Below are 12,208 nucleotides of genomic sequence, written 5' to 3'. Positions count from 1 at the left end.
CACAGGCGCAGTTGAGCCCAGGGGGAGCTGCACTTCCAAAGCCCCCAAGCCCTGCACCGTCAGACTGCCACCTCCATCCCACCTCTTACCTAATGCTTGTGAATCTCCAGGCCCTCGAGGCCAGGCTTCTGAAAGTCGCCTGGGCTGGCCTGCAAGGGAAAGCGTCAGTCCTGACTCTGTCTCACCTGTGAGTGGCCTCGTCCTGCCGATTCGAGGCCAGAGCAAACCCACAATGAACTGACGGCCTGCAGGGCTGCTTCTCCAGGTCTTGGCATAAAGCCGCACCGTTCACATTTAAGTCAGTTCAAACCATTCCAGGATGAGCTGGGTCAAATTTAAAAGATCTGTTTCTTACACCTAGAAATATAGTTGGTGAAAACATTTTGTTTATGGTTTACTGTGTGATTCCACTTATGGGAGGTCCCTAGAGTAGTCAGATTCATGGGGACAGAAAGTAGACGGTGGGGCTGCCAGGAGCTTGGGCGCCAGGGTGGAGAACGGGAGTTCAGTGGGTCCAGAGTTTCCGTCTGGGAAGATGAAAGAGTTCTGGTGACATGACAATGTGGATCTACTGAACCATATGCTTAAAAATGGTTAAAATGGTAAATTTCATGCTGTGTATGTTTTACCACAATTAAAAAAAAAAAAGCCAATAGCAGCCTGGCTAATATGAAAAACATTAAACTGCAGTTGCCAACAGGCCTCCTTGACTTTAAGTATCTAGGGACCAGGGGTCCAGGAGTTAGACTTCAGTAGCTTACCGTCTGGAACACCGTCTGGGACAGGAAACTGGCTGTGACCTTGCTGATGTCACTCTCGCCTCCCAGCTTACACAGGACGTAGCCGTACAGGTTCGCGGCTTGGAGAGAGATCCCAGCTATCACAAGGGCCTGCACTCGGACAGAGGAAAGGTAATTTTTCTAAGAGCATATATCGAAATGTTCCTCCCAAACCAAGTAGGAGTGGCTCTGACCCACGCCTAGTAGTAACAGCCAACCCTTAGGGAACACACTGAAATACTCATATTCAAATATTTAATCACCAGGAACCCAAGACGTTGGTGCCATTATGGTCCCATCTTACAGGGAGGACATGGCAGCCCAGAGAAGCTACAGCTGCCCGAGCTGGTGTGAGGCTAAGCCAGGATCCAAGCTCCAGAACCCACTCTTAGTTATGCTATTGCTCACACTATCTGGATATTTTGTTTTCTCATTGACTGAACCAGATCATGGCAGTGAAATTTGATAACTCCAAAACACAACTCCAGAACTCTGAGGCTAGCTTATTGCTACTGAGGAGGAGTTCCCTATTCAAGGCAGGATGTCATCCACCTTTCCTAAAAACTCCCAGCAACTATTCATATGAGCCAAAAGGTAGAAACAACCAAACGTCCATCGGTGGATGATGGATAAGCAAAATGTGGCACATCCAGACGATGGAAGGTTATTCAGCCATTAAAAAGAGAGAGAGCCCTGATAGGCTACAACATGGGTGAACCCCGAAAACATTGTTAAGTGAAAGCAATCACAAAAGATCACATATTGTATGATTTGTTTGTAGAAAATGTCTGGAATAGCCAAATCTATAAAACCAGAGAAATCGGTATGTGGCAGGGGCTGGGGGAACAGGGGCGAGGTGGTGGTGATGGCTATCGGGTGGGTTCAGGGTTTCCTGTTGGGGTGATGAAATACCCTAGCATTGTGGTCATGGTTGCACAACCCTGTGAAGAGACTAGAAGCCACTGAATGGTACCCACCAAATGGGTGCACTGCCTGGTGTGTGAATTCTGTCTCTAAGGCCGTCTTGATCAGTAATAACAAAAACCCACTCCTGCAACCGCTGGTTCTGTGCAGCCGTCAGAGCGAGCGCTGCCTTACCAGCCACTTGAGCTTCAAGGAAAATAAGGAGCTAAAGAAGAACACGATCCAGATCATCGGGCAGATAATGAGGCCGAGCCAGAAGACCCTTGCTTCCGCTTCCGTGGCAGCCGTGTTATTTGGAGAGACCTGTAGCGGGAAGGTGATTTGGTTTTAAAACTAGCGAAAACGAGGGTGGAGGTATAGCTCTGGTAGAGCTCGTGCTTAGCATGCCCAAGGTCCTGGGTTCAGTCCCCAGTACTTCCGTTAAAAAAAAACAAAGAAAAGCAAGTGAGGCCTTCAATCCACAGTGCCTCTGTTACGGGGAAGAAAATGAAAGGAAAAATAGAAGGATGAACTGTATAAAAAGTTGAAAATGGTTGCAAAGGCACGTGCTGTCATTTTCATTCATGTTACACATGTTTCTGCCACGTGCGGCTGTGGAGCGCCAGCAGCGGTGGGTTCTGCATACAGCGGGGGTCAGGTCGCACACAGCTCAAAAGGAACCCACAGAAACTTTCCACGGCCGTTTTCCCGGTTCTGGCTTGACATGTGTTGCAGAATACCTTTCTGGCTTCAAAAATCCAGTGGCTTTTCCCATCTTCATCTATCTGGTTCCACCAGCGAAGGCCCACCATGAGTCGTCCGGTTACATTCTGAGGAAAATGGACAGGACACCTCTAGGCCACGGATCCAGAAAGAGGCCTCATCTTTTCATCGATGAATAAAATAAGTCACCAGTTCATGCTGAACTTGTACTGGGAGCAGGAGAAGGGGGCTGGTTTCCCAAGACCAGTTTTCCAGGCTTCTAATTTTTAACTAAGCTTACCCTAAAGAAGGGACAGATTCCCCATATATATATATATATATATATATGTATGTATGTATTCATACTATATACAGATTTTAAATATATTATTTATATATATTATATGTAAATTTTACCAAAAAATTCAAAGCCATATGGGGTTGTCACCCTTGTATGATACATGTTTGCAACCATGACAGTGGACACCAAAAGCCATTTATTGACCTAAACAGTGTATTTTTCCTCTGATTTTAAGTGAAATGGGCTCAGCATTCTTAGATACGTATCAGCAGTTTAAACCAAAGTGCCTCTTGGCCCAAATCAGCCACCTGCATCCAGAGCGTGACCTTCCAGAAAGGCAGCCCGTGCGTTTCAGGAGCGAGGGTGTCACGGGCGAGGGGGCCTTACCTTCACTGACCAGAAGTCGAAGGACAGGAGGAGAAGCACGGTGACAAAACAGCCCACAAAGCTTCTGCTGAACCAGTCACAGCACACGTAGGTGACAATGGCGCTCACCCGGAAAAACAGGTGGAAAAAAGTGGCCAACGGGTGCCTAGGAAAGAGCCCAGAAGCCCCTCACTCTAGGGCCCGAAAGGCTGTGGCTGAACCCACTCTTTGGTTTGGCTGCTTCGTGTTCCCCCCACCCTGTGCATTTAAGCCCAAACTCACTCAGGCTGCAGCTCCAAGGAAATGTCCCTACATTAGAAGGCTCAAAACAGTCATTACCACACTAGCATTTTTTTTCCCTTCCTCTCGAAGAATCCAGTACTTTCCCCTAATTTGATTCCAAATATTACTTGTCCTCTTCAAAACTTTGGAGTGAAACACGATGGTGATCGCTGCCTTCCCACCTGGCAGGGACAGTGACCAGTTCCCCAAAGGGAAAGGTTGGGTTATTCCGCCAGTCACTGAACATCCACGTGCAGCCCACGGGTGCAGAAGCCTCACGTCACTGGGGGGCGCGTGCTCCTGGATGGAGGGAAGTGTGAACAATGGACCAGGTCAAATCCACACTGCCGGTGAGGAGCTGCACTTCAGTGATGGAACAAGGCAGCCATGGAAGCCCCGTGATGGGGGATGACGAAATGCCACCCGGTGCTGGGGAGGAAGGGGAGGTAGGGCAGGCAACTTAGCTCTGCAAACCTCACCCAGGACTGCCAGGTCCCAGGGTCTTCACAGGAAGCCAGAAATCCAGGTTTGCAAAGGGAAACCGGATTTTTAAATGATGGCGACTATGTTAGTAGAACATTGCAGGCTGTGTTTCACACTGGCCTGCCAGCGTGCCACATCTGGGGGAGCCGAGGCTGCGGGCAGGCCTGCAGGGGACAAGCCCGCTTGATCGTCCAGAGAAGGACCGTGGTCAGAGTAAGTACACTGGAGGCTCCTGACTCCCAAGAGAATGTTAACTGAGATACAGGCGCAGGGTGTAGAGTGACATCTGCATTTACCCTTCATGTTCCAAAGGAAGGCGGGGCTGTGCCCAGACACCAGCGATTCTGCAGAACGTTCTCACCTGCGCCTCGCAGACGCTGAGTTCTCCTGGCAGCTGTACCTGGCATTTAAGAACTATGTGATCACACAGAACTCGCAAACCTGGAATGTTACAGGAGATAAGACTCTTGGGAGTCTCTTAACACCCTTTCCACCTTAAACCTTACGGAGGAGCTTTCAACTATCTTAACACAATCTTTCCCTCTTCACCCTGAAAATAAACGAGTCCTCTTCTAGTGGCTGAACATCCCTCAACAGCACAGACCACGTTTGAGATAATTTTGTATCCCCGGGAGCACCTGGCATCCCGGTTCTCGGCAAACGTCCCCTGTATCGGGCCGTGTAGCCCAGCCCGCGCAGGCCCGCTGGGAACACCTGTCCTCGCTGTAGGACAGCATAGACTGAAGAGGTGTAGGACGGACCCAAGAGTACACTGACCCAGGGTGAAACCTGGAAGGTATGCGTTCGAATAAATCCCCTGCCCACCCACAGTTTTTCTTTTTCAGACTGTGGTTTCCTGACAGAAAATGCAGAAAAAATTCCAGTTGTTGGTAAGTTCTGTTTAGTTGGGTCCTGGGTACCTGACTGTTTCCTTGAGTGGAAGGTATTACAGTTTTTGCTGCTGCTGTTCAAACCAAGCCGAAAGCAAGCAGAAAAGGATGCTTGTTGTACTTTCAGATCCTGCTTTCATCCTGTTTTATGCAGGTTGCTCTCTGGGCAACCCTCCAAAGCCTGACTCAGTCTCCCTCTGGAGTTTGCCTGGCCCGTGCCCCCGGCGAACACGGATGTGGTCTCAGATCGGCTTTCTAGTTTTGGGGGTTTTGAAGGCTGTGGCTTGAGCCTGCCTACCCTTCGCTACCATGGGGTCCCCTGTGCCCCCAGCCTTCTCTCCTGCCACCTCCATAGCCACAGAGCACAGATGCACCAAAGTCCCCTCCATCCCTCAATGCCACTGGCTTCCAGCTCCCCCCCCCACTGGCACCTACCTGGTCGCCCCCTTGAGAGGCAAATGGTACAGAGGTGCCTGACTGCCAGGGTCCAGATCCTGGCTCCAGCCTCTGAGTAGCTCCATGGCCATCCCTAAGCTATGTAACCGCTCATCACCTCAGTCTCCACTTCTGTAAAATGGGAACGCCAGCCATGGCCACCACCTAGGGTACTCAGTGAAAAAAGACCAAGTGAAGGTGGCGTGTAGAAAGTGCCTGAAACACAGACCACACTCAGTAACTGAACAACTGTTATCTCAGCTTCACAGTCACTCGAAACTGTTCCACCTCCAAGGAGCCAAATGGTAAAATTCCCCCTCTGACCACAGCTTACTCTCTCTCACTCCCCAGGGGCTGACTTTTCATCTGTGCAGGGATCCCCCAAGACTCCTGATCTGCCCTATTCCCCCAGCCCCTCTGCTTTCACCGAGGAACCTTCCTTACCCTCAGCCTTCGTGGGGAGTGTTTGCCGGTCAGTATCCATCACGCTCCCCCAAGCCGGCCAGGCAGAAGCCTGTTACCTCAAGAGGAGGAGGGGAGAGTGACAGACGGTGAAAGGGGAGATGAGATTACCTCATTCAGTGTTAAGGTAGGGAGGGGCTTGCTGGGCTCTTGTTGAAGTGTGAATCTATTTTCACAGTTTCTGGGCCGAGGACACATGTTGTCTCCCCCTTGAAGGGAAACCCAGTAGGTTCTCAAGCTGACCTGTGCTTCACAGTTACCTGTGGAGGCCTTGAAATGAGCACAAGGTTGCCCCAGTCCCAGAGCACGCAGGTTCAGATCTAGAGTGGGGCCTGGACGTGAACTTCACCAAGGACAAGCACTGCTCTATCCTGGAATCACAAACTCTGGCCCAGGGGCCAAATCTGGTCCACTTCCTGTTTCTCTAAATAAAGTTTTATTGGAATTCACTCATGCACTGGCCAGCACAGCCGAAAATATTCACCCAGAACTTGTGCCAATCCCTGTTCCTGACCGGCAGGAAGAATTTGGTGATGAATTTAGGCTCTGTTCAAAACAAACCAAAATGAAGCAAACTGCCACTAATGGCCTCTCCCCTTCAAAAAAAATTTCCTTTCCAAAGCTGCAGGCTGGGAGCTGCCTGACTGCCAGAATGGGTTGTGCTGGAAGTCAGAGCAGTGTTCTCTCTGGGATGGTAGAGGGGGCAGCGACTGGGAAGGCCCACAGGGGGCCTGCTGGCTGCTGGAGATGCTCTGTATCTTGATCCCTTGTGTGCACACATATTAAAAATTCATCAAACTGTGCATTTAGGATCCGTGCACCTAATTGTATGTGCACTACACCTCAATTTAAACATTCTGATTGAAGCCATTGACCAAAGAAAAATCTTGGCAAGTCATCCTAAAAATTCTACATGAGATACAACCCAGCCGTTGTACTCAGTACTTGCTCACATGAGCTGAAAACTTATGTCTGCACACACACACACAAAAACACAGAGATGTTTATAGCACCTATATTCATAATTGCCCCAAATTGGAAGCAACTAAGATGTCCTTAAATAGGTCAGTGGATAAACCACAACACACCCACACAGTGGAGTAGTATTCACCACTAGCAAGCAGTGAGCTACCAAGCCAGGAAAGGACATGGAGGAAACTTAAACGCATATTGCGCAGTGAGAGAAGCCAGTCTGAATATCAGCTGTAGGAGTCAAACAATACGACATTCTGGAAAAGACTCAACTATGGAGACAGTAAAAAGATCAGTGGTTGAAAGGTTAGAGGAGAGGGAGGGTGGATAGCAGGAGTCCAGGGGATTTCTAGGGCAGTGACACTAGTCTGTATGACACTGTCACAGTGGACATATGACACCATACATTTGTCAAAGCCTGTAGAACATATAAAACCAAGAGTGAAACCTGATGGGAAAAAAAATAATGTGTTAGTTCATAACAAATGTATGATACGAATCCAAGGCGTTAATATAGGGGGAACTTTGGGGGGGAGGGGGATCATGGGAACTCTACTTTTGCCCAATTTTTCTGTAAACCTAAAACTGCTCTAAAAAATGGACACAGGTTGGGGGTGGTGCTCTGTCTAGACAGCAGAGTCAGATCAGGGTAGGGAGAACAGCGTCCCAAGGCACACACATCCCCTTCCCCACGAACTTCTGGAGCACATTTGATTTGGGGGGGAAAAGGCTGATTTAATCCTAAATTCAGCAGTGATCTAACAGTATCTTTAAAAGTTGCCTTTTGTTTGTTTATATTACTTTGAAAACTGAGTTCCTCATCCAACATCCTATTTTAAATTCTCTAGTCATCCTACAGACCCTCTGGAAAGCTGCTTTTCACCTTGGTAGAGGAAAGACAGTATCTTTTCTCCTTGGTTTACTTTGCTACTAAAATAGCATCTGAGAGGATGTCTAGAATTTGCTTCAAAATAATCCGGGGGCGGGGAGTGGAGGTGGGGTGAAGACGAAATGGTCATGTGTTGAGCATGAGTGAACCCAGGCAGTGGGAATACCAGGGTCATTATTCTCTGTGCTTTTATGTAAATTTGAATGAAAAAGTTAGAAAAATAAAGAAATCAGCAGAGGCAGCCTCAACTTTGCATTGAGGCAACATGCCTTTCAGAATAAGCCAAGCTCATCAATTAATATTCTGGGGGCCACGTGTGATAAAAAAAAATTCAGACTTAAAAATCCCCAATTGAGTAATTCGTCATTACAGCTGGGTGCATGAGGAAAATTCCAGAATGCAGGTCCTTTCTTCTAGGCTTACCAGTCCCTCTGCCCCCCAAAAACGTGGGAGCACCCCTGTCTATGGGTGGACTGTGGGTGCAGTGAAAGCCAGAGAGCCCTGATCCACATTCATGCTCCATCCTTGCTGGGTATGTGGCCCTGGACCACGTACTAAACCTCTCAGAGCCTCAGTTTGCTCATCTTTAAAATGGGAGAGTAATATTTACCTCAGATGCCCCAGGCTTCTGGGAGGAAAAAATACCAACGATGCCAGACCAGAGGGGGCCTCAGGTGGCTGTGGTTAATATCACTGTACTTATCATCTGACTCATTCATGGTCAGGATTTTTGAGAACGGAAGAAAGTGAGAAGCAGCCTTGGCCAGTGACGATCATTTTGCATCTTCCATTACGTGTTTCTCCCCACTGTTAAAAGCAAGTAGCATGCTGCTATTTATTTCTTCAGCCCCAACATCCACTTCGAGTCAGGTGGCTCTTCTGCTCCTGAAGATGTGGGAGGAAGGGGAGCCCAAAGTGTGAGGGGGAGGCAGCTAAATCCGCCTCTGCCCGCCCCTCGGCCACTTCTGGTGGCCCCCGACCCAGACCTCCTGAACCTGGATCTCTACTTTAACGAGACCCCAGGTGATTCGTGTGCTCGTTGCCAACCAGGAGCCCTCCCTCTATTTCCTTTTCAAGGTTAACTCAGTTCGAGGAACATAGCAGGAAGGAACTCACACCTAACAAAGCAGAGGCCCCTATGAGCCCTTCAGAAACCCCAAGAGACTGGCTGATTCAGGGTGTGAGCCGTCAGGGCTGAGCTGAGCTTTCTTCTCTAGAATGACCAGATGTGCTGTTAGCACCAGCATCCTTCCAGCTCCAGCTTCCTGCTTCAAATGACAGCACCTGCTCCACCTCCTCCTCCTCCGTCTGGGCCCACGATGGGCAGGTTTGGGGCTGCTGGGACGTCTGAGTAGATTGCTGATTGCTCAGCCCTCACAGCTTTGATTCAAAGGTCAGCACAACAGAGGTCTGAGTGTGGAAGTGAATAAAAGAACAGACTTCCCTCTGGTCTCCACGGTTTTCCCTCTTGTTTCTGTTCTTTATTTCTTTTTAAAGAGACACCCCAACTTTACCTGCTGCGTATGCAAGGCAACAAAATGCCAGCCAACCCCCAGGGACAGGTCAGCGGGCCCCTGGCCACCTAGCCCCGGCTGGGCCCTGTCCGAGGGTCCCTACCTTTGTCTGTGGGGCACCCAGAAGGATCTCCCCCAATCCCGACCCCCACACAGCTGCTGCCACCCACTCCCTCCTCCTGCTGCTGGACCCAAGGACCAGATTCCTTAAGAAATGGGAAACCAAAAGAGCTAAAACTGGTCTTCAAACAAAAACTTTCACATGCACATTCACAGCACTAACATTCACAATCACTGAAAGGTGGAAACAGCATTCAGATGTCCATCAGTGGACGAGCAGATGGACAATCGTGGTCCGTCCATACAATGGGATATTGCTCCGCCATAAAAAGGAGTGAAGCACAGATACCAGCTACAGCGTGGACGGACCTTGAAAACATCAGGCTAAGTGAAGGAAGTCTGGCACAAAAGCACAGATACTGTTTGATTGCACTTCTGTAAGCTACCCAGACTAGGCAAATTCAGAGACAGAAAGCAGACTAGGGGACTGAGGGAGGAGGAAATGGGGAGTTACTGCTTAATATGCACAGGCTTTCAGCCTGGGGTGATGGAGAGGTTCCAGATATGGATGGTGGGGATGGTTACAAAACGTGCGAATGTACTGTCACTGAACCATACATTTGAAAATGGCTAAAATGGTAAAGTTTTTGTTACTGTCTGTTTAAACACAGTTTCTAAAAAGCTGAATTGAGTACTGATGCGTGCTACAACCTTGAAAACAAACTAAGTGAAAGAAGCCAGACAGAAAAGGTCACATTCTAGGATTCCATTCTTGTGAAATGTCCAGAATAGGCAACTCCATAGAGACAGCCAGCCGATTTGCGGTTGCCAGGGGCTGGGGGGACAGAGGACAGGGGGTGGCTGCTTAATAGCTGTAGGGTTTCTTATTGGGGTGATAAAAATATTCTGGAATTAGATAGTGATGATGGTTGCCCAGCAATGTGAATGTAGCAAATGCCATTCAATCGCTCACTTTAAAATGGGTAAAATGGTCAATTTTACATTATGCGTATTTTACCGTTTAAAAGAGAAGATATACAGCAGAAACTGACACATTGTAGCCGACTGTACTTCAATAAAAAATAATAAAATAAGTAAATAAATGAGAGAGAAGAAATGGTCGTGGGGAGCCGTGCCCTCACAGGCTCGCCTTTAGAGAGAAGGCGGTGGAGTGGCGATGGGGGCAGTGAGTAGAGGTTTCCAGGTAAGAGTTCAGACACAAATTATCAGTTGCCTGGATTCAAATCCCAGCTCCACCACTGAGGACCTGTGTGACCTTGAGCAGATGACTTAACTTCTCTGTGCGTCCCAGGTTCCTCACCTGTAAAATGGGGTGATAAGAGTCAGGGCTCCTGAGTTGTACAACACCCGGGGGCGGGGGGCGTTCAATCACAGTTGGTGTGAATTGTGTTCCCTGGCACAGAACAGCCCACGCGCCAGGGAACACTGACTTCGTGGAGCTGCTGGGAAGACTACGGGAGACTAACAGTGCACACGGAGGGCTTCGGTACGGCTATTATCAGAAGTAATGGTGCATCTGCAGTCACTCCACTGCCCTCCTATTGTGCAACGCAGTGCTGCTCCACGTACGAATCACCTGGGTCTCTTGTTAAATGCAGATTCTGACTCGGGAGGCCTGGCGTGGGGCTGAGAATCTGCATTTTAATGAGCACCAGGTGATGCTGATGCTGCCAGTCCAAGGACTACCCTCAGAGCAGCGGGAACAGAGGAAAGCGAGCACTGCTGGATGTGCTTCCCAGGGCTGCTGGAACAAAGCGCTACAAACTGGGCCACTTAAAACACCAAGATCATAGTGTCTTCAGGGTTAGTCCTTCCAGAGGTCTTTAAGCGGGCATCTGTCCTGACCTCCCTCCTACCTTGTGATGACAGCTGGCGCCCTTGGCGTTCCTCGGCTGGTAGCCGCACCACCCCAGTCTCTGCCTGCGTGGTCTTCACGTGTTTGTCTTCACGTGGCCACACCAGTCATATTGGACCAGGGACCTACCCCACTCCAGGATGGCCTCATCTTCACTAATTACATCTGCAAAGACCCGATTTCTGCACAAGGTCTCATTTTGAGGTACTGGAGGTTAGGACTTCCACACACCTCTTTTAGGGAGGACACAGTCAACCCATAACACCGCCTTGGGACACATGAGCCCAAAGAAAATAAGTGAGGTTGGAAAGGGACAGAGAGCTGTCCTGCAGACGCGGGTCGGAAGGTCAGGGAGGTGAAGTGAACTGCCTGGGGGTCGGAGCAAAGAAGCAATTCCACAGGTGAGGCGCTGCTGGAATGGGGCGCACGCTCGGCTCTCCAGCTGCAGACCCTGAAGGGAATAGACCACCCACTCAAGGAAGGGTCGTGCTTTCTGATTAGCACGGAGGCCCCTGTGGGCCAGCAGCTGCTCTGAGTGGCAGAATCAGCACCAGCACCAAGGGCCCCACTCAGTCTCAGCCCAGTTTAATAGCTGCCCCACCTGTCGGCTGCCCCCGTGAACTGCAGATCAACGGAAAGGGACATGTGACAACAGTAACCCTTCTCCCCCTAAATACATCAATTAAGACGCTATCAGCCCTGCTTGATGCACCGTCTAGCTATAACCACAGAGCCGGAAAGCTGGCGCAGGAGATGATCTCAGGTCTCCTTGGAGAAACAGCAGTTCTGGCCACAGATGGAGAAATGCATACATGCGGCAGGGACGTGGGAACATCCCAGGTAGCAAGGAAGCTGTCAGACTGCAAGAGCCAGGTCAAAAGACTCGGAGGACAGTGGGTAGAGGCTCCCACTGGCCAAAGGTGGGGCCACTTGAGTAGCAGGAAGAATGTCTTAATCCATGAGTCATGTGATACTTAAGCAAAACCCTCAGTGATCACTTACAGGGGTTCCTGGGCAATGAACCCATCGCTTGAAAATGGAAAAATGAAAGGCAAGCAACAAGCGTTCATTATGCCTTTTCTCCGTAAAGTATATGTTGCCGTGACTAAATATTTGGAGAGGGGAGTTTCTCTTTCTGGATACACTGCTTCACAAATGGGGAATGACAGCATTAGAATGCCATCCTGCCCCAGCCACCAAGGGATTCTGGAGCAGCAGCTGAGGACAAGCAGGCATTTGGAGCCCCTAATGGAAGAACTCACCCCCCTTACCCAGCTTTGAAGCTGGCTGTGCC

The 12,208-nt window shown here is 49.5% G+C and overlaps 1 protein-coding gene across 3 annotated transcripts in view; it reads right to left on the bottom strand.

The window, feature by feature from the left end:
• Positions 1-12,208, bottom strand: part of TVP23A (trans-golgi network vesicle protein 23 homolog A) — a 31,218-nt gene that overhangs the window by 3,185 nt on the left and 15,825 nt on the right. Inside the window, exons 3-7 of one of the 3 annotated variants that reach the window (XM_006204198.4) lie at positions 3,073-3,217; positions 2,423-2,512; positions 1,878-2,006; positions 762-890; positions 90-149 (exon numbers count right to left, since the gene is read on the bottom strand). In XM_006204198.4, coding sequence (XP_006204260.1) covers positions 90-149; positions 762-890; positions 1,878-2,006; positions 2,423-2,512; positions 3,073-3,217 — 553 coding nt within the window. Of the gene's footprint in view, positions 1-4; positions 358-761; positions 891-1,877; positions 2,007-2,422; positions 2,513-3,072; positions 3,218-12,208 lie in introns of those variants that run through there. The other 2 variants (XM_072942218.1, XM_072942217.1) reach the window with 2 other exon arrangements.

The sequence above is a fragment of the Vicugna pacos genome, chromosome 18 (assembly GCF_048564905.1).
Source record: "Vicugna pacos chromosome 18, VicPac4, whole genome shotgun sequence".
NCBI lineage: Eukaryota > Metazoa > Chordata > Mammalia > Artiodactyla > Camelidae > Vicugna > Vicugna pacos.
This window is presented reverse-complemented; position numbering and strand designations above follow the sequence as displayed.